The sequence below is a fragment of the Onychostoma macrolepis genome, chromosome 07 (assembly GCF_012432095.1).
Source record: "Onychostoma macrolepis isolate SWU-2019 chromosome 07, ASM1243209v1, whole genome shotgun sequence".
Taxonomy (NCBI): Eukaryota; Metazoa; Chordata; class Actinopteri; order Cypriniformes; family Cyprinidae; genus Onychostoma; species Onychostoma macrolepis.
The window spans coordinates 33,200,255-33,227,460 of NC_081161.1; the positions used below are offsets into that span (position 1 = coordinate 33,200,255).

Genomic DNA, 27,206 nt, shown 5'->3' on the forward strand with positions numbered 1-27,206 from the left:
AGATAGCAGAGAATATCTGAACTTCTAAAAATTCATTTGTCACATCACAGGGCAGTTTAATGAAAACTATTGAAGCTAAAAATGTGATTTAAAAAATCAGCCTAACTTTCTAACATAACTTTTTTAAACCTAAAATAATATGTAGCCTACATTTTGTGTGTGTGTAAATTTTCGCCTGATATGTTATTTAATTATTTATTTAATTTAATTTAATTTACACATTATATTTTGAATATTTCATTTTTAACCAAAATGTTGTCAACTACTTATTTAGGCTGTATAATATTTATATTTATACACGCATATTGACGAACATCTCTTTAATGAACAAATGACTGTCTGTCCTCACTTTATCCCTTTTATTGAGGCAGGACTAGCACGAAAATGTAGCCTAGTATCTTGATTGCAGCAAGGATAAAGTTACACTCTCCTTGTGGACTGTAGAGAGCGCGCCGCGCGACAGACTGGGATACAGTAATGGATGGGGGTTGGGACAGATGGATTGTCTTCGCAGGCTGACGCGAAGAACTTCTTAAATGAGTAAGAGCGTATTTAATGTAGTTCGAAGGACAGTTAAGCATCTCTACGTTGTGGGTTGTTTATCAACAAAACTTTGTTGCATATGGTGCCAGTCGTCGGTGGATAACGGGAGACTCGATTCTCAGAGAAGTCTGGAGTGCTGCGCGAACTAACATTTTTTAAAGAAACAGCCACAGTTTGCTTCTGAAACATAACCTGGGTGAGTAGACCTGATAATGCAAACAAATACGCTATTTAATGATTGATGGTATTTTTTAGTCCATCTGACAGCAGTTTTTCCAACTTCATCGTCGTTCAGGATTCCTATTCACATAGCTTAATTTTACCACATACCGCATTGACACTTTCGGGATCCCCCTTGAAAACCACATGCTCTTCGATTCAGTTTTACACTTTATGTTTATTTACTCGTACTTTTGTCTTGAGTACGTGTCGGGTCAACATATGGTCAAATGACATCCACCCTAAAGCGCTTTTCAGTTGTATAGTCATCCCGAGTAATTACATAGATTATTCGGCTATGGGGTTGATTAGTGAGGGTAAGCTTGTTTAGCAGCTGCTAAGTTTTTGCTTTGGTCTCATATGAGCGGCCTGTGGGACAAGGCTGGACTGTTGTCCACTCTAAGAAAAGATTTATTTTAGGTTTCCAATTTTCCACACAGAGGCAAGTTTCTGCAAAGGACCAAGTGTTGTTTTGCTCTGGAGCTTCACTGTAGGATTGTCTCCTCCACAAATAGTTTAAAGGGACAGTGAACCACCCAAAAATCTGTCATTACTCATTCACCCTCACACCTCCTTAATTAATTCTGTGTAATTCAAATGGTAATTTTTAAAAGAATATCCTGGACACTTATTTTAGTTTGAAAATGAATGAGGACTGAAACTGCAAAGCTTCAAATTGACAAAAACAATCAACAAAACACAAGTTTCATAAAAGTGACCCGTGTGACTTGTGTGCTATACATAAGAGTTCAGATCAAAAGTCACTATTTACTGAAAATGATTTTGCTCTCCTTGGCACATTTATAAGAGAATTAGTATTTTAAGAGCCAATGGTCTTGGTTTTTTAGAGCCAATTGGACTCATCTGTGAAAGAAGACATCAAATAAATACTGCTGTGTTTTATAGTTTTTTAAGTGAGTCACGTTGTGTGAATAAAAAGTCACGCACAATCCCAAGAAATTACTTTTCTTTTTGTTTTATGTGCGCTTCTATGTATGCCACATAAATGGTACTAGCAATTGTTATGTAATATAAACACAATCAGGGACTGAAATTAACTTTTTCACTCACCAGCTAATTTGGCTACTAAATTTTTAAGTTACCCCTGGCCATTCATAACTTCTACTAGCCAAAAAAACCCCAAAAAACCCCCAGAAATAAACCAACAGCTTGAGGCTGTCTACACTGGACGTGACAAAGCGACCGTTGCAAATCATTTTGTGTCAGTACTGAGGGTGTGCGATATTGACAAAAAAATAATATCTCAATATTTTCTGGGATTTTATCGATAAAGATAATTAGACGATAGTTTGCTAAGTGTGTTGTGCTGATATCTTAAGGACTACCGTGGACAGCTGACTCCTATAGTTTTTGTTATCCTTCATATTCTGTGTTGTCAGTTCACAGCAGTGATAGAAATTAATCTTTTCCAATAAGTTTAAATTGATTTTGGGCATTTTTACCTTTATAAAGCCTTTTTCTTTTTTTCTAAAAGTGTGCATCATCTTTTGAGTCAAATTCTTACATTTAGTCAATCAATTATAATAATAATACATTTAGGCTGTTACTAAACAAATGAAATCAGTATCAAGAAAATTAATCTCTGCAGAAGTTTATGGCATTTAGATGTATTTTCACATGTTAATGCAGCTTAGAGGGACATGGCATGCTTTAACCTGCAGCTACAAATGCTGATATGCTGATATTTTAAACATGAAATGTTGAGTACTGATATTTGAAATTATTTTAAAAATGAAAAGATACTTTGAATGTGAAATTAAAACCGTCAGTAGGTGGCAGCAAGTCACTCTTAATAAGTGAGTCATTGCGATTGAACCGAATCAGGGATCCCTGGGCATTAAGACTTGTATGGCTTAATATAACGTAAATGATGTCTCTTACTGAAATATGTAGTAGAAAACCCATTAAAGATTTATGTTATTTTAAAAAAATCACATCGTTTTATACATATTTTGAACTATGGGGGGCGCCATTATTCTGATGACGTAAAATGGTTGCACTCGGTGAGCTACTAGCCCTACTGTTGCTATTTTTACCACAACACAACTCGGAATAGACAACTAGGAAAATAAAAGGTTTCACTTTATTTTGATGGTCCCTTTAACACATTCTGTTGACTATAAGTAACGTTGCACCTACATATACACTAACTCTCATTAGAGGGTTAGTAGAGTATTAGTAGACTGTTAGGGTTAGAATAAGTTGACATGTACTTGCAAATTTACTTATAGTAATAATATCACTATAAAGAGTTAGCAGATATTAATCAGACAGCTTACTAATACTCTCCTGAGAGTTTGTTGACACATAAGTGCAAAGTTACTTATTGTCAAAACAATGTTCAAAAGGGACCATCAAAATAAAGTGTTACCAAATAAAATACTGACCACAGCTACTGAAAGAGCTTACAGGTGGCGATAGATATAAGTATAGGTTTAAACCAAATGCTGTACCATCGATTTTTCCCGACAAGGAGTGTTAACGCTGAGAAACTCCTCAAAAAAGAAGCGGGTCTTTAGGAAGTTTTATTCGTCCACAGGCATCTTCCCATTCTTTTCTCATCTTCTTATCGCTAGGAAAGCAATGAAGTCTTACATCGCTTCTTTTGTTGACCTTCGACTGAAAATTACAACCAAAAGCCACACAATGTGGTATTGTATGAGTATTTTATTTTCTGAGTTGTGTTGCGGTAAAAAGCGCCAGTAGTTCACCGAGTGCAACCATTTGACATCATCGACGCAGAATGTACTGTGCACATAAAATAATGGCGCCCCCCATAGTCCAAAAACGATTTTTTTTAAATAACATACATTTTCATAGGTTTTCTACTACATATTTAAATAAGAGACATCACTTACGTTATATTAAGCTATACATGTCTTAATACCCGGGGATCCCTTTAAACGGTTGATTCATTCAGGAATCAAACCGTCATGTTTCACCGTCTGTGTTTATAATGTTTTCTGTTGGCGAAATAGAGCAAAAACAGCCAATATGATGTCTAAAAGTCTCTTGATATTAACTTATTGTTTATTGAACTGTTGTATAAAATCAATATCACATTTGTAACCATGCTGATTTTTTAAGAAAAAACCGCACTCTTCGTGTGCATTGATTAACTATATGAATGGATATAAATATAAGAATATAAATATAAGAACGCACTCTAAATGCACACGCGCACTAACCAGACTTCATCACATAGTCGTGTATGCTAGGTGTGTTTTGTTTGTTTTTTGCAATATAGCCTACTAGATAATGTCATGATGTCTCACGAGTTCAGTATTTGCGCTAAACCTGCGCAGATTTGGCTTGCATGAACTTCCCCAAGAAATTAATGAGTGAACATAACTTACGAAAAGTAACCCGCAACAGCAGATTTTTTACCCGCATTTGGCGGGTTAGCGGGTGTTAATTTCAAACCCTGAACACAATGCTTGCTCTGACATTTGCATTGTAAAATTAGCTCTGCTTTTTGATTGTTGAGGGTGTCTCTGAACGAACAGTCAAAGTGACATGTCTCACCTTAATACAATATTAAAGTTGTGATTGGAGAAATTGGGGCAGATATGTTTGGCCTTGATAAACCTGTCTTGTCTGGCTGGTTTATGGTTTTATGCACCTAGGCATGAAGCAATTCTGTTGTTTTTTTATTGTATGGAATACATTGCCTTTTTATTGTTTGGATGAGTTGTCCTCAGTTACTTCCCTTGATGATTAATTTTAAACTGAGAAAGGGAAAGCTAAAGAGCATTATGAAGAGACAAAGTAAGCAGCAGAGGCAGTGAGTTTTTTCTTGGATGTAGATATGTTCTTTTTACAGTATTTTTAGTATATGGTTGGGGTGTGGTTTGTCTTCCAGGTTAAATAAAGCAATAAGCCCCAAGAAGCCGTGGTTTACAGTGAATTTATAACGGCTAAGCCTAGTTCACACTACACGACTTTACACGTCGGCAGATCGCTGTGCTGTTCAGACTACATGACTTGATTGTCTGTCTTTAAGTCGTTGTGGTGTTCACACTATGTGACTCTGTATAAATGATCAGCAACCAGGGGTTACACACTACACGAGCTGACAACAATTCTGTCACCCAACGACTCGATTCGGTCCATAAACCACCTTTTGTCATGAAAACACGCGAGAATTGACCGTTCGCAAAGAGCTTGATTGACATGCCATCTGACCAATCAGAAGGCTTATATTATGTGCAGCCGCTGCTGCCTGTCTTCATAGAAATACAGGTTAAAACGGGGTAAAAAAGGAAAACTTTTTCAATATAACTAAATATGAATATGTGCGGAGGGTTAAGTTGTGCTGTTGTTGGCTGCCATGGTAACAGCAATAAACTAAGGTATTCCTTTACAGTCTACTTGCTTTGCGCACCAGAAAATCTGTCATGTCCGGCGCTGTATGCATGGATGCAGCGCTTAAGTTAAAATACTGAGTGAGAAATAATAAAATAATGTTTAAACGTGTGCTCTTATCATTCTGTGGACAAAATCCCATGAACTTCGCCCCGAATAGGAGCTTTATATGCACATGTGCGCTCATCTGTTTTCAGTGCAGGTTAACCGTGACGCTTCATGTCATCTTCCCACTCATTAAACTATGACAGGTCCTTTACTGCAAAAAGACGGTCACTGCGACACTCTAAAGTGATGAAACTACGACGCTATGTGCTTTTTAAAACCATTTTTATAGGTTTCACATTATATTGTTGGCTCGGAAAATATATAAATGCGCATGCCCAGTAGCCGCAGCTGTATCCCTTCTAGCCTTAACCACAAATCAGACAGAAGAGCAGATTAACTTCGGTGGACTTCAATTTGAAAAATGGTGTGTCCCGCGGTTGAAATAAAACACTTTCTGATGTTTATTCATATTCATTTTGTGCATTAAGTAAATATGAAAAGACAATCGGTTCACGTGTTTGAAATGAGGCAATACAGTGATCTGTCACGACACATTGAAAAGCCACAAAACGGTATTTATTGTTTGAATTTCTTTACAAATAACTCAATTTAAAAGCTGAGAGTCCTGAGATATTGTTTCATATCAGAGGGAACCTGCTCTGTCTTCTCTGTTGGTGTGTTGTCAGTTTCCTCTTTGATCTGCGATGTATTTTTCACTGCCATGAGAACACGTGTGTACGGTGTACATTGTTTGTCGGTCATGGCAACAGTAACTAGGGTAGGCGGGTTTTGTGAACGGTCTGCCTTGCTCTTTCATTGGCTGTAGCTCGTCACGACACCTGACACCACGTGATCTCGAGTCGGCGACTGGTCCAGATATTTGGCATGCTAGATATTTGTTTGGCGTCGGCGAGGTGTCGGTGACGAGTCAGCGAGCGTTTTTGATGCATCGTTGTGTAGTTCACACATAAAGATTGCGGAGCGCCGATCACCCGCTGATTTTCCCCCAATTACAGCCCGACCTGTCGGCCAGCTCATTAACTTGCAAATCGGGCTTAAATCGGATTTAAAATCCTGTAGTGTGAACTAGCCTTGGGGGCGTTGTTAGGCATGAAGCAGAGTGCCTAAAACCCCCTTAGCTGTTATAAATTGGGGCTTATTGCTTTTATAAAACGGTTATTCCATATATTTAGTAACGTTTCACAAAGTAAAACAGAGCAAATAAGTGTAATGATATTATTAAAAACAGCATTCTTCCACCAAACAATGTAGTTCCTCAGAAACAGTTGTGGTTGGAACCTATGGTTGGAACAAAGTGGTTGCCAAGCAACACACAAAGTAAACAAAGGTGTAGGTTTGTAGTGTAATTTACAATGGCTTCGAACGTGGCTCAACCAATCAGAATCAAGGACTGGAACTATCCGTTTTATAGACGGTTTCATCGGGCGCACGCGCCTGGACCTAAGTTAACTTCCGGTCTGTGTTTGCTTATCGGTCTTGTTAGTGGCGCCGGCTACAAACACAGTTAAAGTTAAAGTCAGGTTGTTGTGCTGTGGGATGTGTTTCACATACATTTATTTATTTGTGGCGACCCGCCACGATATAAAAACTGACCGATTGTCCAAATGGCTTCGTTGAATAAACATGAGCATGTAATGCACGTTTAAAAATCAAAACGAGGCGCAGGTGTTTTTATATCACTGTATTTCTGAAGGAACACTGTCTTTAGAAAATGTTCGATGTCATTTTCATTTCATCTGGCAAGTTATATGCCTGATAAAGCAGCGTTTGTAAGCTCAGCGCTGCTTTGTGTAACTACAGCCCAACAGCCGTTTCCGGGGAAACCTCTAGTTCGCGCGCTTTAAAGCGCCTCCTGCTGGCAGAGAATGAATTTGCATTTTTAAAAAGTCCGTCCAAGTAGTTATCGCTGCATCTCAGTCCGTCTGATTTACGCAGCAAACATATTTAGCTTGTTATCAAAACATAATCTACTCTAGAGGGACTGTTGTTACTGATTGTATTTGGATGTCTACCGGAAGTTAAGTTAGGGCCACAAAAGCGCGCATGCGCAGTAACGTTTGTTTATGTTGTTGCCGTTGAAACCGTCTATAAAAGAAATTTCTAGACTTCTATTCCTCAACAAAACATGAGAAAATGCATCATGATTTCCACAAAAATATTAAGCTGCTTATTAAAAATATTAAAACTCTTTTCAGCATTAAAAACAACAACAACAACAAAAAAAAACAGTGAATGACATTTATGGTAAAATACTGTTTGCCAGAACTTTACCATAAAGGTTATTGTAGCAACATTTTATGTTTTACAGACTTAACTTAAATTCACAGTAAAAAAAATATTTCATTAACTGATATAATGTTAATATACTAATCTATGGAAGTACTAATATCTGTTTGTAACATTTTAATACACTGATAATAACCACAAACAGGTGGTGATGAGAAAGAATCAAGCAAGAGGTCAAGGTGCACAGTGTCATTCACACAAACACTAAACACCATCATGGTCATGGCGGCGCTTTGAATACACCCGGCATTCTAGTTTATACTTCATACTTTGTGATCAACAAACAAACAAAAAAAAATTAGGGATACACGATAAATCGCATGTGATTGTCATGTGCATCTAGTAAAGCCAGTTCTGTGATGAATAGTTAATCTCCATCACGTGGATTCAGATGGAGCGACATTTAACCTCTTGCGCTCTGATGCTGAGTTAAGCCTTTCCAAACACGAGGGAAGAGGGCGCACTGAGCGCGAAATGGGCAACGCCCCCTAGCACGCTAGCAGCTAGCTCGATGCCGAGTTGGGATACTTTGGATTGTGAACAAATGCAATAATAATTATGAATTATTCCACCCATGTGTTAAAATTTAAGGTGTTTTGTGTAAAATGATACCATTTTTATCCATTTATCCCAATAGAGTGGGGGAACTATGACGTCACTTTGTAGGCGGATCGGCGGTTAGCATGAAACTGGTTCCTCGACAAAAAGCCTATAGGATTTTTCCATAGGCTTTTGGATAATCGCAAAAAATAAGTTCTGTGTTCAATCATAGTTCATGAAACTTACACGTTTTGTCCATCAAGATAATCTTCACAAAACAATATAACTTTGACAAATTTTGAAGCCGAAATAAAAGCGCCAGAACTTAGCTAAACTTAGGCTATGAACGAACAACGGCACCACAGTCGCTCGCCTTCAGCGTCACCACCACTTATTTTTAACATGTTCAGTGAAGGATTTACTCTGTATATGAATGTTAATCCACGCTACATGAACCGTTTCATATAAACTGAAATAAATCCAAAACTAGAGACAAACTAAAACTGAAATGAGACATTAGTAATAAATAGTATAGTGAATAAATGAAATAATCTTAACTAAAGAACATTTGAAAGCACGTATTTCTGTACATTTTGAAATAAGGTGCATTAAAAGTCAATAAATCCTTGATTAATATGAATATTTGAATTAAAAACGTGTCTCCACATACTATTCAATAAAATTCTAGTGCATTTAATCTATTAAATAACAGCAGAGTGAATACGTTTTTGGATATGGTAAAAATTCTACTTATTTTAGTGAACAAAGTACCACATTTCAGCTATCGTTTTGTTAGGGTGGGTACACAAAATGTTATTTTATCCTTGCTTCTAGGAAAAGCTTCTTGTGGCAGTAAACATTTAGTTTTAACGTGGCTTTAAGCACTATGCATCATTCAAGTTTCACTTTCACCACGTAAAGCCGGTAAATGTGGTGTTTACATGTAATAATCATAATACGAGTTTACCTTATGGTCTGAACCCAGAGTCTCCGCATCAGCGATAAACTCGAGCATCTTCCCTCCGAAGACTTGTGTTGCATTTCGGGGCAAAGCAAAAAAACATTGTCGAACAACAATATAAAATGTGGGAAACTATTTATTGGTTATTCTACAGTTAATTGAATTACAAATTATACTACAACTGGAAAATACTGTAAATAGATAAACTGTTCGGCGTGATGACGTTGAATGTCTCCGACAGCGCCTGTAGTCCCATTTAACAACTTGTTAGCAACCGTCTTTTTTTAGAAACATAACAGTTTAAAAAAATCAGGAGTGGGGTGTAACTGGTGTGTTTTATGTCGTAGAATAAAACATGAAAGTATCTTGAGCCTGTGTGAACCACGGACCTTATTTAAGGGATTTAACCAAAATCCCATTCAAAAAACCCATTGACTCGGGGACCCGAGCTCTTTTTTTCCCTTGTTTACTGGCACCTAGTGGAATCAATAGAAACTTTCTGCACGGATATGGACCAAACAGATCTTAAATAACATACTTTCAAATAAAAACTTAATTTAAAAAAATCTAAATTTTATGTTTTATTTGTGTTTATCATAAAATTATGAAACAAATACAATAAAAAATATTAATAATTCCACCCGTGTGTTAAAATTTTGAAAACATCCTATTAAATGAGACCATTTTTATCAATTTACTCCAATGTATGTGAGTAGGGGGCTCTTTTAAATCCAGGTATGCCAAAATCAGTAAAAAAATCTAAAATATTCACCAGAGCTGAAGAGGTTAATACACAGAGCCGTAGATCACTGACAAGCTACGCATAATCGCAGATGAATCGCATTCGCTTATGAACGCGATATTACGTAGCTTGTCAGTGTAAGTGTTTTTATTAGTGCCATTAATGTTTTTGTTAATACAGCGTATAGCACTAGTCAACTAAATGAATATAACATGGCAAAGATTAATGCACTGGAAGTTGAATGTAACGGAATGTCATTTTGGAATTTCTGTGGTCTGATGTGATATTGTTGTTCATGTTCTTGTTCATGATGAAATGTTCTTTTCTTGTTGTAATTAATTTAAAGCATTAACAAGATAACCTGTTGAATTCATTTTGGGAGCGATGACTGATTGAATGTATTTTTAGTCCAGTGCCTGTATAAGATTAGTATTGACCAAGTTCAGAGGCTGTCATATGTGGATCAACTTACTTTGTTGTGTATTTTCAGCAGTTTCAATATGAAAAATAACTTTTATGTTGATTCAATGGATTTATTGCATTTTGAAAAAACAAAACAAAATGTGTCATGGAATTATTGCATTTTGGGGAAAAAATAATCAGTTTTTATAATAAATCTTTGAAAATCAAAATCTGGATTTGAATTTTTAATGTTATTATAACCTAAAGATGCTATGTGAAAGTTTAAAAACAGAAAATATTGGTTTTCATCATGCCACTTTCTTGGTAAAGAAAACACATTTTTACTCAAATTAATCAAAATGGATTTATAGCATTTTGGAACCAAACTCTTCATATTTAAATTAGGGGTGGGCGATATGGCAAAATATCACAATATTTTTAAGAAAAATCACGATTCACGATTTTATCACGATTCTTTGTCATGTTGGTTTTACTATTTTGCAAGTTGTCTGAGCATTACAGCCAAACTAATTTCCCTATTATAAAGACAAAACCTTTCAAGATAACAAAAATATTAAAAAAGAATGGTGGATATTTAGGCCAAAGTGGGCGAAGATAAAAATATTTGTCATTATTTTATCTTTGTTATTAAAAAATGAGAACAAAGATACACATTACAAATACACATACTATACAAATAAAACAGTGTTTTATTTTCAGGTACAATAGGTGTATTTAGCAGGAGCATTCAATAAATTGAATCAACAAATATAAAAATAAAACACTATATAGATTGATTCCTATTAAATCAACTGTATTAACGTTGTGAGTGATTTTTCTCTTTGTGTTTTGTTGTTTTATTAACCATCATTTACTCACTCAAAAGTTTCTTTAAACCTGAATGAATTTCTTCTGCTAAACATAAATGTTATTTTGAGGAATGTGGAAAACCAAGCAGTCGCTGGTCCCCAGTGACTTATTCCATAGTGTTTTTTTTCCTTCTATCAAAAGTCAATGTGGACCAGATACTATTTGGTTACCCACATTCTTCAAAATATCTTCTTTTGTGTTCAGCACAAGAAAGAAATTAATACAGGTTTGGGACAACATGCGAGTTAGTAAATAATGACAGAAATTAAATTTTAAGGTGAACTATCCCTTTAATGACAGTCGGCAGCATGTTCAGTACTGCCCCTTTAAGACATGCACGCATCTAATATACAGATGCTCGCATCCGTTTCTCTCAGCTGTTTACTTACTCATTTTAGACATAAGCAACGGAGTCTATACATAAACCTTGTGTGTTTTGACAGTATTAGTGCACAAGATAACTTAGTTCAGTAATCAGGCGCTTTTTGACAGGCTTTAGCACGCGCGCTTCGGGTGTACGGGCTCAGAAAAAGCGCACGTCAGACCGACGCGTGAATAAAACATTTAACCGGCAAGGCTTTAAAGCAGATCCGAATAATGTACAGTATATTGAGACGGAGGAATAAGAACTGCAGCTGATAGAATGTGCGCTGTAGCACGATACTACGATATTTCTTCAAAAGCAGATCGTGGAGACATTTTTATCGTCCACGATCAAAAATCGTCATATCGCACACCCCTAATTTAAATAGAAAACAGCTCTTTCAAATTGCAACAATTACAGCACTGCGTAATGACTCGTTTGTGTTCAGGTATCTGCAGTGGTCCATAAAGTTGCACAGGTTTTGCCTTTATTACAGGACTCCACTTTTGCAACTGTAAAAAAAAAGAAAAGTTGAGCCAACTTAAAATTTTAAGGCAACCAGCTTCAGCAGATTTTTGAGTTTACTCAACTTGTCGTTTTAAGTTTATACAACAACAATTTGAGAATCTCCCACAAAAATAAGTTGAGCAAACTCTGCTATTTTTTTTTTTTACAGTGTACAGGTGAAAACAACAACCGTTTCCTCTCCATATATTTTGAGGTATGGCAGAGTTTTAGGTTTAAATAAAAATGGCTGTGATTTGTAGTTTTTTGTTAAGTGAGTCACATTGTGTAAATAAAAAGTCATTGACAATCTAAAGAAATTACTTTTTTTGTTTTACATGTGCTTGAATGTATGCCACATAAATGGCACATAGAAATTGTTATGTAATATAAACACATGCTTTCTCTGTCGTTTGCATTGTAAAATTAGCCCCGCTTTTTGATTGTTGAGGGTGTCTCTGAACTAATAGTGACAGTCTCGCCTTAATAAAATATTAAAGTTGTGATTGGAGAAAGTGGGACAGATATGTTTGGCCTTGAAGCCTGTCTTGTTTGGATTGTTTATGGTTTTCTGCACCAATAGGAATAAGGAAATTGGTTATGTTGTCTTTTAATAATCATAATAACCATTATTAATAATTAATAAATTATAATTATTGAGCACCAAATCAGTAAATTAGAATGATTTCTGAAAGACTGTGTGACTAAAGTTACTGTCAGCTTTGCCATCACAGGAATAAATTGTATTTTAAAACATATATAAATAGAAAACAGCTCTTTCAAATTGTAACAATATGGCAATTCAGTGCAAAAGAGGTGCGCCAATATTTCCAGATGAGATTATGTTGCACTGTGTTTTCACTGTATATTACCAGTTTTGTTTCTTAAAAAGAAAACATTGACACTCAAGGACACTTTTCAAGGAACCATTATTTTCTCGATTGCTTGAACAAATTGTCCAGTCATTGATGCTAAGAGGACAGAGGTATCTGGTGATGAGCCAGAGGTCTACCACAGTTAAACGATTATGGGTTTAAGTCTCTATATATAAGCATGCTTGTAAAAGACTACCTTAAGTCAACATAATTCAGTAGGCCAACCTGTGGAACACTCAAAAATTGGTCACACATCTCTTCTGATAGGATCCTAGACAGCAAGGAAAAAGTACTGAATGTGATTAATAAAATGCAACTATATCATGTATAGGATAGCAAAATAAATAAACATAACACTTCACATACCTTTTGTTGTTGATGTCAAAGGTTATACATCCAATAAAAGCAGCCAATTTAGGTAAATGCCAACATGGTCAGGTTGCATAACATGATCTCATCCTAAAAAAGCCACAAACAAAACTAAACAAAAGGTAAAACAACCCACACTATGTTAAATACGGGTTCACTTTTGGCTAAGATAAAATGTTTTGTGCTAACTGCAATGTGTTTTGTGCAGTGAAATACTGGATGCAGAGAGAATGAAACCATTAAACTTTAAGAGACATTTAGAAACCAAAACACTATAAAGACAAACCTGTTGTAACTGGATCTGAACACATCAGATGAGAATAACAAAGAAAGTACATAAAATTAGCATATTTTTCCAGCTAAGCATTTAATGTAAATATTATAAATAGTAAACGTTTAAGTGCATTTTGTTATATTTGCATAATAATGCCGCAATGAAGCAAAACCATGCAAAATTGTGCTTTTGAAGATTGTTTCAACTAATAGAGCCATCAAGATACAGTATATAAACTAACATATTTCAATGCACATAACTCAGGCTACAGACAGCTTGTCACGAGATGTACTGCATGCTCAGCTGCAACAGGGGGATAATATAGGGAAAGTGCTTCAGTCAACCACCAAATCACATGAATATGTGAAGTATATTCTATTCAGACAGTTGATTATCATAGAGTGTATAGAGATACAAGAGATACAACAATAAACCACTCTGATTTTTCTTTTCTTTTTATCAGAATCAACACTGTTCTTTAGCAATTTACTGCAAGAGGCTTGAAGAATCTAAGGATTCTTAATAGCAACCTGTATGCTTTTTAAATATTTATCAAATATTTGTACATTGTTAAGGAAAATGAGCAATTGTCCTATTGCAAGTTTGCCTTTTTATTTCTTTAATACCTTTTTATTGTAACTACAAGTTATTATATGTGTTGGTGTATTAAGAAAGACACCATGTTATTGTATTCATTTTATTGAAAGTGGTTTATTAAGAAATACACCAAACATGTTATTGTATTTGTTTTATTGAAAGTAGTTTATTAAGAAAGACACAACACATGGTATTGTATTAAGCATTTATTAAGAAAATGTTATAACATATATCAATAGGAAGATAGCCAGGAAAGAAATATGTATTAGCCAGAGCTTTAAGGAAAGGAGTGTTGCCGTTGAATGATGTGTTGCGGACGCAGCGAAGGAGGCATCTTAGAAGAAAGTCCCAGAGAAGAAAAATGAGAAAATGGAGGACTTTATATACAAGGCTCGAAATTGCGACCATTTTGGTCGCATATGCTCCCATAATTTAATCTGTGCGACCTCAAAATATATTTGGGAGCATTTGTGCGAGTGCATATAATTGTTGTAGTGCGACCTGTTGTAATTTCTCTAAAAACGTTCACAGTTATGTGCCTTCTGTGTGCTGATACGGTGACCGGTCTGCCGTTCTATCAAACGTTACATAACTTCATCTTTACGTCCTTAAATTTAATGCAGATTTTAGATTGGTTACTATTTTAGCTGTCAATCACTCACTCGCTGCTTTCCGCTGTCAGGTGACAGGAGCTAACTACTGCGGGAAATGCAAAGGGCTGAAGAAGAGAGAAAATGAAAGGAAACACTGACAGATTTCTTTTGTAAACCACCTAAAGTTACAAATAATGTTGCTGGTGATAGCGATCATGTGGTGAATGTTGACCCAGCAGCAGCCGAAAAGAAGGCCGTACAGTTTTCGGAGAGAATGGTTGAAAGACTTCGAGTGGCTCCGCTATGAAAATGCACTGTGTGTGGACGAAGTTTGCACAGGTAACACTAACAGCATTTGCCACCGAATCTACACATTTTAAGCTCGAGAGCTTGGTTAAATACAGAGAGAGTGCCAAACACAAGAAATGCAGGGACAAGTGTGTGGCAAAATGTTCAGGATCATCAGATTCAATCGTTAAGGCCTTTAATTGTCAGGATGCTCACATAAGGGGCTGCGATAATATCGTAATTGTTGTTTTAACGATGTGCGATTTGACATTATCGAGTATATTGCAAAAACCAAACCAAACACCTACAGAGAGTGCACGCATACATAACATGAAGTCTAGTAGGTTAGACTAGTGCGCGTGCGCGTTTACAGTGCGTTTTCACTGCATGATTCAGTCTATTAAAATGCATAACAAAATTCAAGATATGGGGGCTTTATTTCATATAGTTAATATCACACGAACAGTGCCGTTTTTTTCCCTCCAAAAATCAACATGATTACAAATGTGATATTGATTTTATACAACAGTTCAATAAACAAGAAGTTAATATTAAGAGACTCGCGTCTTAGACGACATATTTCCTGTTTTTGCTCCATTTCGACAACAAAAATAATTCCCAAACAAAGCCACAGCACTGTTTCGCGTCTCTGAGCAACATGAGGGTGATTCATTTCGTTGTAATTTCACATTTAAAGTATCTTAATTTTTTAAAAATAATTTCAAATATCAGTATTCAACGTTTTATGTTTACAGTATTAAACCATTATATATCCATGTGTAACTGCAGGTTAAATGCATTCATGTCCTGCATTAAGCAGGGTGTAAGTGCATCTAAATGCCACTTCAGAAATTCAAAATTCAAATTCAAAAGATGAATTTTGTTGATACTGATTTCATTTGCTTGATAACACCCCAAATGTCTTCTTATTCTAATTGACTGATTAAATGCAAGAATTTGACTCAAATGATGATGCACACTTTTAGTAAAAATGGCTTAATTGTGAAAATGACCATAAAAGGTAAAAATCAATTTAAACTTATTGGAAAAGATTAATTTCTATCACTGCTGTGAACTGACCACCACACAGAATATGAAGAATATCAAAATCAGCTAGACTACCAGCACAATAACACAAGATCAGAACAATAACACAAGCAAAATATTGTCAGATAGCAGATTAATTTCGGTGGTTTACGAAAGAAATCTGTCAGTGTTTCTTTTCATTTTCTCTCTTCTTCAGCCCGTGGTAGTTATAGCTCCCTGTCACCTGACAGCGGAAAGCAGTGACTGGGTGATTGACAGCTAATATATTAACCAATCTGCATTAAAGTTAAGAATGTAAAGATTAAATCTGTTAATATATCATTTGTAGTTATGGTGCTCATTAATTTTTGGTGGGTGCTCCTAACTTTTTAAAGTTGGGAGCACCAGTGCTACCAAGGAAAAAAGTTAATTTCGAGCCCTAATATAGGAGTCTTCTTCGGTAAATTCCCAGATCTCATGACATCAAGACATTGGAATCCACCTGCTGTCTATAAAGGACTGAAGTACGATGAAGAGAATCAGATGCTGGTTCTGTGTGACAGCTTCTCCGGTGCCGGCGGCCTTGCCTCTAGACAACCGAGCTTGCAAACCTTAGTTTTTATTTCTGTTTTTTATATTTTATTTGTAATGTATTTAACCTATATACAATAAAACTATATTTAATAACAACTAAGAAGCTCGCCTGCCTGAAGAGTCTGATTTATAGACTTGAGCAAAAACAGACCACGGAGAAGTCTTCTGAGACCTATTTTGTGAGTATGAAAATTTACATGCTTATAGGATAGGACAGACTCGACTTTCTTTACCTAACCTGAGAAAAAATAAAATAAGGTAGAAGGTGTATGGAATTTAGCACCGCAAAACAATATTAAAGATTACCAGTGAGGTAAAAGTGGTAAAAGCCAACAAACAAGTTTTTGCAAGGCAGGAAACCAGTTGCAGGAAATCTAAAGCTGATGTCTGCCTTTTTGAAATTCACACGGTGAGATGTGTTTCTTGGTATGGTCTTTGGTAGCCATAAATATCTTTGAACATACTTGTTCCTTAATCTACAATAACATACAAGCAATCTCAGATTTCCAGAGAAAATATATAAATTGTGCAAGAACCATTTGTCTGTTTGCATCAATTTGTAATTTAGGGTAAGGTTTACCCCTGAGGCAATGACAGCTCTTGTTTATCCGGTAATACAGGTGCTCAACAAATAGACATTTCACTCCTTGCCATTGTGGCGATATAAAAAATTATGTATTTTTGGAAGACCAGTAATGCCAATTTCTTTTGCTTTTCAGCCAACAATTGATATTGTGTCATGGGCAGAGCTGGGTAGTAATTGATTACATGTAATCTGGATTACGTAATCAGATTCCAAAAATGAAGTACTTGTAATAAGAGTTAGTTACATTTTATAATACTCGTAATCAGACTACAGTTACTTTTTTGTGGATTACATGATTACATATTATTCACACAATAAATTATTCATAAGTAATTGATTCTCCCTAATTTCTCTTTTTCATCTTTTAAATTTTCCTTCCTAAAATAGCCTACTGATTATATACATTTTATATATGTGTATATATAGTCCGGTTTTGTGGACATTCACACAAAGATCAGTCATTAGTCAGGTGACGACAGCATTGGACCACTGGATTTACAAAAAATCATTTCAGGTTTAAGAAGGGTCTCAACATTGCATCAACTACTGATGAACATTCATTTTTATTTGAATTAGTTAACCTAATTCAAGTTTTTTAACCATGTATTATTAATTATAACTAATTAAAATGCACATATTCACGTTATTTCATTAGTTACATGTAATGAAGGCATTCCAAAACTTTTTGTCATCTAAACCTTATTCACCAAATATATTTGCTTTAAGTACCCCTGAGATTTTAAAATAAATATTTCAATAATTAAGTATCACATTTGCATGTTCACGGTTTCTTTGATGTTGATTAATGATCACATGGCAATTAATTTCAGATTTTTGTTCAGTGAGCAGTTTTTGAGATTTCGGGATTCCCCCATTCATTAAAATAGGACTTGTATGAGCTGCCCGGAGGCGTTGCATATATGGCCACCGAGTAAAGAGACTTTCCTCGAAAGGCAGTTTGTTTTAAAATGATTTATTTTTATTTTTTATGATTTAATTAATTGTCAGCTTTTCATTAAACTCACAACCCCCCTGCAGTTCCTTTACGAACCCTAGTTTGGGAAACCTTGATGTAATATAATGTTTAATGCGCTTCATGTTATAAATTACAATGAATGGAACAAGTTTTCTTACGCTTTGCATTTTTTACATCATTATGGTACAAGATAATGCCATTTAAATCAATGTGATAAACGAGTTAAATCAAAAGTAATCTAAAAGTAATCTGATTATATTACCTAAAATGTGTAATGTAACGGATTACGTTACTGACTACAATTTTTGTCATGTAATCTGGAATCAGTAACGGATTACAATTTGTAAGTAATCTACCCAGCTCTGGTCACGGGTTACCATGCTAATCTAAACACACAAGCGACGAAGATGAAGGTAAACAGTCCTTAATAAATCCACAGATAGATAAGGAGAGAAGGTTGAGAGAAGGTTGTGTAACACATGTAACATGGATGTTCAAGACCCGACAAACTCTTAACAGACAGGACCTTAATAAATGGAGATGGTCCTCACTGCAGAACACAAGATCCAGGGGGTGTGGTTGGATCCAGATCCAACTCCTCCCACCTTACATTTATCTAAACCTACCCGTCTCCACCCCCTGATCCCTAAACCTACCCATCTCCACCCCTAAACCTACCCATTTCCACCCCCTGGATGTGGATCCAACCCCGCCCCCTGGATCTTTTGTTCTGCAGTGAGGGGCTACTGAATAAATGAGACACACCTGAACACGATGATCTTAAATCAAGTCATGTCAACAAATCAGAGAAAATGGTACAAACTCAATCCAAACTAAAGCTGGCTGCACAATAGACTATTTTCAAATCTTAACCGATTTTAAAACCATGGGAGACCACAGATATGAAGACAGTTCAACCGATTTTGCCACAGGATGTCTATCGTGTCTTTGCATTGACTTAACATGTAAATCACTCACGCTTAACGCTTCATTCGTGTCTGGTGTGAACGCACCTTTATAATCCTCTGAACTCGTACACTACATGATTCGAGGAGACCGCACACTTGAAGATTGTAGGAACGATTTCACAGTGACACGTGATCTCCCGGACATTTGTGAGATCAAACGTGACTAGAGAAGAAAAACAAATAAAGGACAATTGACATTGTCAGCTGGCTCAAATCGGCCTTAAAATCATCTAGTGTGTGGCCAGTCTAACCAAAACCGTTACATAGTGTAAGTAATGTGTATGTGGTGACATCAGAATCCTTTCCCTCAACAAAATGTGACAAGTGTTCACAAGAGACTTTAATACAAGGTATAAATGGGCATGTGTCGCAGCTGACCACTGGATCACCCGGATATTTGGTGTGAATTAAGTGAATTATTAAGTGAATTGTTTAGGAGATTTTTGGAACTGAGATGCTTATTGAATGTTATTGGCTTTATTTAGTGCTATTTGTCATCCCAAGAATCCCTGATGCAGTTTTGCAGTTTTATTAGATTTCATGTGGTGAGGGGGTGTTAGTTAATTACATCTTTAGAGTTCATGCCAATGTTTTCTGCTTTTCAGCATCTCTTTGTTGCATTGTCCTCGCTCCAGGCAACACTGAACACAGAGAGACCCGTAATTGACGTAAAATGACTCTTTATGGGTTCATCTAAACAAATTTTAAACAGATTTTAATTTAACTTAAAGAGTTTTTGGTTTGAATTGATGATATATGCTGGATTTCTCCAATCGTTTCATCTGTATTTAAACACAGCTTCTTTTACAATTGACTGCAAGCTTGTGTTTACATCTGCCTCCATTGAATCAACAACCCTGCATTTTTTTTTTCTTTAATCTGTTTCACTCGGTTTCACTTAAGTTAGGCCTATAGTGACTTTAAAATGAACAAACATTACAATATTATATACTGGTAACAGATCACAGATATTAAAAAATGATAGATTCTGAAAGCTAAAATGCCATTTTAATTTAGTTTATGATTTAGTATAGGCTAGTTTGTATAATTTACAATAGAAGAGTTTCTGGTAACAAAAATCCTATAATGGTATGGTTTCAATCATTTGGGCCTATATAATTTTTCAAATAATTTAGCTGACCTAGACTTGGCAAAAGATTGACTGTAGCCTAAATAAAAAGATAAATAAAACCAAAATCATAGAAGTTATAGAGACACTTGATGTGTTCAAATCTAGATCTACTTTACATGCCGAGTAAATTTAATGCGAAATAATTGTTTATCTTACAGTAGCTACAAAACACTGCATGTGCACTTCTCATAATATTATATATATATATATATATATAAGGAATTAGGACATCGGGGAGTAACCGTGGAAATCTCACGGCTAAAGTGATGGATGTGCTGTTTACTTTTATGCTTAGCTTTCAATCACGTCCGCGCGTATCCTTTCTGAGAATCTGTATTTAGTGCTTGTAAGCAAAGAGCCGATCTGACGTCAGGCTCGCATAGCAGCAGACTGGTCCCTAAACACCCGCCCACATTCACCCAAAACACAAAGCAGCCCCTTCTCTCCATCTAAAAGCGACTGGTCTTCGAGTCTTCGAGAAGCTGAAGCGAAGCTCATGCACCTCAAGCAAACTGGAAATCTAACGCAGTTGACTGCAGTCGTGCTGCTGTCGGACCATGGAGCACTTCCATTACACAGACGTCGTCGGGCAGATTTGAAAGGCATCGGCCGAGATGCACCGTGGCTGCTGTTACCAAGCGCCGATCTATAGTGATACCGGCCGGGTTTTATCATGGTTTTCAGACGGTCAGCTCGGTAAGTGTGTCAGGCTCAGAGCGGCGGCTGCTGTGATTTAAGACAGCGGCTTTCTGTCTTTGTCTGAGCGAATTCTGCAACACCCTTTTTAGCAAGACAAGGCAAGCGTATTGAAACAGGCCTTTTTATTTTTTTTTATTTTTTTATTTTTTACATCTCTTCTGCCTGTTTAATTTTCCTCTATAGCCGTTTTTATGCAAACATAGTTTGCAAAAAGCATTGGACAAAAGTCTGTTCGCTTTGATCAAAGCCTGTGTGGCAGAGATGTATAATAGAGGCATCAGGCATAGAAAAGAGTTTCTGATAACAGCCTTCAAGCTTTTTGAGTGTGTTTATTATATATGTGGACAACAGATACACCTGCCTGTTTGTCTCTTCTGTTTTGTTGTCATATCGCATGTCTTCCATTTTCTCACACTACTCTTTTTCATAATGTTACTTTTGTGTTTCCAGTTAAGGCTTCTCCTTTCTTGCACATTTCACACTTCACATGCTCAAACTGAGTCATCTCCTTTAATGTCCTTTTGATGGTCTTTTATGATTTCATGCTCTATTAATGAACATCTCACATTCTTTCTGTGTTGCACAATTACATAACTGAGGCTAACCCTCCTTCTCTTGGTCATAGGAGAATGCGGTGGCTTGGGTGTTATCGGTTGGGGCCCCTGTGGAAAGCACTCCTGGTATTTGCTGTCATCGCTTTTGCGGGACAACTTCTGGGAGTCATCTTCAACAAGAGGTAAGAAAATGCTGTCATTCATATCCTCATTCCTTTTCAAATACCTGCCTTTACATTGTTATCTTGTACTGCATTCTTATATAGCACATTGCTTGGTTACACATTTTTGTCATTTAACACCCAAAATTAAGAAATAATGTTGCTTAAATGTTTCTGGATTATTTCCATCTGAAAAAACGTATAATGCTTTAGTAACCCACTGTAAAAACCATTTGTGGCTGGCTTTTCTGAGAAAGAAATTCAGTTCTCACCTAAAGAGTCCCCCCGTCCCCCTTTAATGCTGCTCCAAACCTGTAAGACTTGATTCTTTCTGTGGAACACAAATGAAGAAAAGTCACACAGGTTTGAAATGATCTCTTTAAGCTATCCCTTTAAGAAATAGAATTTAACTAGTCAAGAGTACTATTTGTTACGGTATTCTTGTTTTATTTATTCTTATAATATATAATGTGCCTGCCTCCCAGCAATAATAAGTGATGATATGCATATCACATTGTCAGAATATCACTGAATTCATTATTTGAGGCTAATCTATTCTCAGCCCTTCTCGTTGAAGTTGTTTTTCTCTACTTCCTTAATCACTTTATCCCAGTTATCACTCTTGTTTAATTATCTGTAACCTGGCAGGCCTTTTTGTCTTGTTTAATTTCTTTTGTTCATTTCACTCTCCATCTTGTCATTTTTCTTAGTATATCGAGTGGAACGGGAGATTCATTTTTGTTCTCGTTATCATTTTTACATCATAATTTGTTCTTTCTCCACATTAGCTGGATGCAGCCAGAGAGACCTCACTCCCTCTACGCTCTTCCCTCTGATAATTCCCAAGGGGACTCTCTGGGGTCTTGCCAGCCCCACACCCACATCATGTTCCTGAAGACTCACAAGACAGCCAGCAGCACCGTTCTTAATTTGCTCTATCGCTTTGGAGAGGAGCGGGGCCTTAAATTTGCCCTGCCCATGGGGTACCAATTTGGCTACCCAATGTCCTTTAACGCCCAGAGGGTGAAAGGATACAGAGGCCCTCGTGTGGCAGAATTTGACATTATGGGAAATCATATGCGGTTCAACAAACCAGAGGTACATCACATGATAGCTGGCATTTTCTCAAAAAGATCTGTTGAAAATCACTTTCTGGTTACAGAGATTTGATAAATGATTTAGGGGGCCAAGTAATAAAATCGATTTACTTCTTTAGTATGAATATTGTTTTTCTGGTGTAAAACAATTTGGGCATCAAAAAGCATAAATTGCAACCAAGTATATTTATCTTTATCTTTTCATTAATTATAAATACCAAATAATCATGCAAGTTATTTTATAATCAGATTCTTTGGATGGATGCATCTTTATTTTCTTTAAACAGAAACATAAGCAGAAAAACTGCAGAAATGTACTATGAACATTTACATTCGATATTTGATTTCAGTTATATGATTAAAGTTGTTTCTTTTTTTAATGTGATTCTCTTTTTTACTTTCGTTGCAGGTTGAGAAGGTCATGCCAGCTGACACCTTTTATTTCTCCATCCTTCGAGACCCTGTGGCGCTAGCTGAATCCTCCTATGCCTACTATAAAAATGTTGCCCCTGCCTTCAGGCGTGCCAAAGGACTGGGTGATTTTGCAGACAACCCTTATAAGTACTATGACCCCAGACTCCGAAACAACCATTATGCCCGCAACCTGATGTGGTTTGATTTTGGTCTGGATCATACCTCCAACTTCAGCCTCGCGCTGGTCAAGCGCGGTGTGGCAGCAGTGCGTCGGAACTTCAAGCTCATCCTTATCTCAGAGTACTTCGACCAATCTATGGTGCTGCTCCGTCACGCTCTTTGCTGGCCACTAGATGCTGTGGTTTCTTTTAGCCTGAACGCCAGGCAGCACATTCCCACCGGAAGATCAGGATGGGTGGGCAAGGCTGCAGCTCCAGCTCCTTTGGCATTAACAGACAAGCAAAGATCGAAATTACGTGAATGGAATGCACTAGACTGGCACCTTTACCAAGCTTTTAATCTCACTTTCTGGCAGGACGTAGAGCGCTTCGGGCGTAGTCGGATGGAGTCTGAGGTGGCTCTGCTTAGGACCAAACGGGAGGTTCTCACTCGCATCTGCCTGCGTGATGGCGGCCGCCCCATAGAGGCCAGTCGCATCCGGGACAAGACCATCCGCCCTTTCCAGAGTGGATTAGTGAAGATCTTGGGTTACGAGTTGCGGTCGGGACTAGACAACGCCACGTGGGAAGCTTGCCTACGCATGATCAGGCCTGAGATCCAATACAAAGACTTACTGGATCTTCGGCAGTTCCCTCGAGCCCAACAACCCCCAGCCGCTGGAGGGCTTCCAGTAAAGAGGGAACCCGCAATACTCAGGACTGAAGACCGTGGGGGAAAGAGGTTGGTGGAGAAGGACTGGGATGGGACCATTCTGTTTCGGAATCAATCATTAGAGCAGGTTGATTCAAAAGTAAGACTTAGATAGTGAGCTAGTTGCACCTTTTTGCCTCAAGGTCAGTAGTTCTGACCCATTTTGGCTCCACGGGCCTCTGTGCTGCACTACTATAGGAGAAGGGATATCCAAGACATGCAACACATGACTTTGTTATTGACTCTTCCTTCCTCCATCTTGCCCTTCTACACTCTATTTTATACAACACAAGGTTTCAGAGTGAAGAAGAGGTTGCATTGGCTGGAGTGATACAATGGTACTAACATGCCAGATGGTGGCTAAATGCACAAACTCATGTGAGTTTGATATTGGGTAGAAGTGAGAAAATGCTGCTTCCCTGTCCATGACGAGCCATGGTATGATACAAAAAACTTAGCACTGCATGTTATGTAAGTGGTTGCAGTGTATCAAACAAACTGCTAAAAGCCCACTTTAAAATAGGTAAAGTATCTTTGGTATGTTAGCGTTCAAAAGTTTGGGGTCAATAAGATTCGTTTTGAAAGAGCTAAATTTCATTCAGCAGGGATGCATTAAATAAATAAGAAGTAACAGTAAAGACATTCATTATGATATTCTATTTCAAATAAATTATGTTCTTTTGAACTCAAATAATCTTGAAAAAATGAATTTGAAAACTGGAGTAATAACTACTGAAGCTCAGCATTGCCATTGCAGGAATAAATTACATTCTAAAATATATTACAATAGAAAACAGTTATATTACATTGTAATAATATTTCACATAACTGTTTTTACTGTATTTTTGATCAAATAAATGCATCCTTTGTGAAAAACAAGACATGAATAAAGTATTGCCAATCCCAAACTTCTAAATGGTCGTGCTGGTGTACATCCAGTGTCACTACCAAAAATTTAGGCTTGTGCATCCAATGAAATAACAGTTTGATATTGCAAATGCATTTGAATTTGATTATAGTACTAACACACGATGGATATCCATTTGCTGCATGATGAAATTCCACAAAAGTGCAATCACAGACCCTTTATATCCATTTATATGGGTAATTGTTCAATAGGAATCTTGACAGTGTTTTTTTTAAAGAGGAATTCATTGCAAACTTTTGATTTCTATGCCACACACATTTTTAGTGACACATTATAAGCTAATACGACTCCCATGGTTCTGTAAGAACAACATCTCCAGTTTTTAACACTGTGAAATAATATGACCATTCATAAAGGGCAAAATGGGCTGTAGATTTGTATTTACCAACCTCAAGTGATTGGCCATTGCACTTCCTACAACAGTCTGTTTACTTCTTGATGTTTGCTAGAGGTTGATATTTTAGCTTTTTATTTTGATGTTTTGAATAAACATCAAATCTAAAAAAAAAAAAAAAAAATCAATAGATGGTGAATGTTCATTGGCATGGTAAATGCTGTAATTTCTGAGGCCTGTCATAGACTTTTAATGATCAGAACTCCACCTGAAATTCCAAAACTCAATGGTTATTTTGCCTTACAGTTAGTACCTTTGTGAAGCAGTGCTTTACTATCAAAGCTTGCTGTATTTATTATGCTTTTGTATAAATTTCTCTGTGTATCTTCTGCATTTATACTCTCAGACTAAAATGTTTTTTCCTCTTATTGTGAGTGCTGAGAAAACGTAGTGTAGAAATTTGACTGGAATGCACTGTGCAAATTTCCCCATGTATGAACAGCCAGCTTTTTGTATGCAGATTTCAATGCACAGAGCAAGATGACATCTAACATTACCAATGAATTTATTTCCTCTGTTCTAAGGCAGACGGTATTGAAATGAAGAAAACACTAGTATGGTCACTGTTGCGTGCCTATTCATGTGCATCTTTTATTGTATAGTTAGGATTTATATGCATGGCTATAGTTAGCAATCATTTCCTTGTGGTATTGATAAACAACTGCATAATTTGACTTGCATTTTTAATACCCCATTCCATTCTAGTTTGGATTGTACTATTGCCAGTTAATTAACAGTCTTTATCTTTCACTTTTTCTATTCACAGTAGCTTCTGTGTTTGCCGCTCACATGAATTAGTTATTGATGGGGCTAAAATCAGAAAAACAGTTATTCAGATTTTAAACAACAACTATGAAATTTTGCTTTCAGTGAACATGAAGTAATATATCATGTATTATATTTTACAAAAAAGACATAATTTGAAAGTCAATGATCCAAGACAATGATCCATTTTGATCATACCTTTTTCTCTTTATAAACTGTGTTGTTGGCGGATTAAAAAGAAAACAATAATGCTATTACTGTGAATCGTGTTTGAAGAAATTCACAGTGAATTGAATTTAAGCATTGATTTCCTGTGAAGCTTGAGATATATAGCTTTTACATTCGTTCATCTCATTTTAGAGAAAGCTCTAATGAGTCTGGCAATATTGTGCTGTAATACCTGCATGTCATACAAATCAGTTGGTTCAGTGTCTTCATGACTGCTTAGGTAGATTAACTGTGGTACTGCAATTTAAAGATAAACCAAAGAGGTACTAATGTTTCTGTGCTTGGAATCTTGATATATCAAAAATTGGCACAGTTTTTCATTACATTCGTTGACCAGAAAATTAATTCAGAAGGAATGCAAATGTGCAAACGCAGGAAAAGAAATGGGTAGTAGTTTAATTAAAAATGTGCTCTCCAAATGAGAAAAATGCCATTTGCAAGTCAGTATCAGTCAGTTTTATTTCAGCTGGATAAGTAAACTCCTTCACATTCGTTCTCTTCTGCACTTTTAAGACTATAATGCGATTCACGTGATGTTTCTGTGTTTTTTTTTCAAACCTGTTTACCATATTTATTATTTTTCTCTGTTACTTGAATATATAGGGAAACCTCTGTAGATATTTGCGTGTCATGAACCTGATTTTGGTTTACTTGTATGTAGTAAAATAAAACTTTTACATGTGATGAATCTTTTACATGTTTCTGATGTTTTGTAATAGCACCTCAGGATATCTGTAATGAGATGAGGTCATTTCTACAGGATGTATGTTGGATATACAAAGTTAAACACAATGGAAATAGGGACTGGAACTGTAAGTTTGCATGTGTCTTTTCACGGGCCCTTGCTGTGTGACCTTTAGTCTGCAAACAGAAACACAATTAGCTACAACTTTATTCAATTTGAATGACGTGATTCGAAGTTCAATATGAAA

The 27,206-nt window shown here is 36.4% G+C and overlaps 1 protein-coding gene across 2 annotated transcripts; it reads left to right on the forward strand.

Moving 5' to 3' along the window:
- Positions 1–472: 472 nt before the first annotated feature.
- On the forward strand, positions 473–26,952 carry gal3st4 (galactose-3-O-sulfotransferase 4). Of its 2 annotated transcripts, none has more exons than XM_058783542.1 (4): positions 473–739; positions 21,489–21,599; positions 22,367–22,676; positions 23,085–26,952. In XM_058783542.1, exons 2-4 carry the CDS (start codon positions 21,493–21,495, stop codon positions 24,072–24,074), a joined length of 1,407 nt encoding a protein of 468 aa, XP_058639525.1. In that variant the 5' UTR covers positions 473–739; positions 21,489–21,492; the 3' UTR covers positions 24,075–26,952. The 2 variants fall into 2 exon arrangements, with proteins under 2 accessions (XP_058639525.1, XP_058639524.1); XM_058783541.1 differs by lacking the exon at positions 473–739 and adding an exon at positions 20,381–20,860.
- Positions 26,953–27,206: the final 254 nt, after the last annotated feature.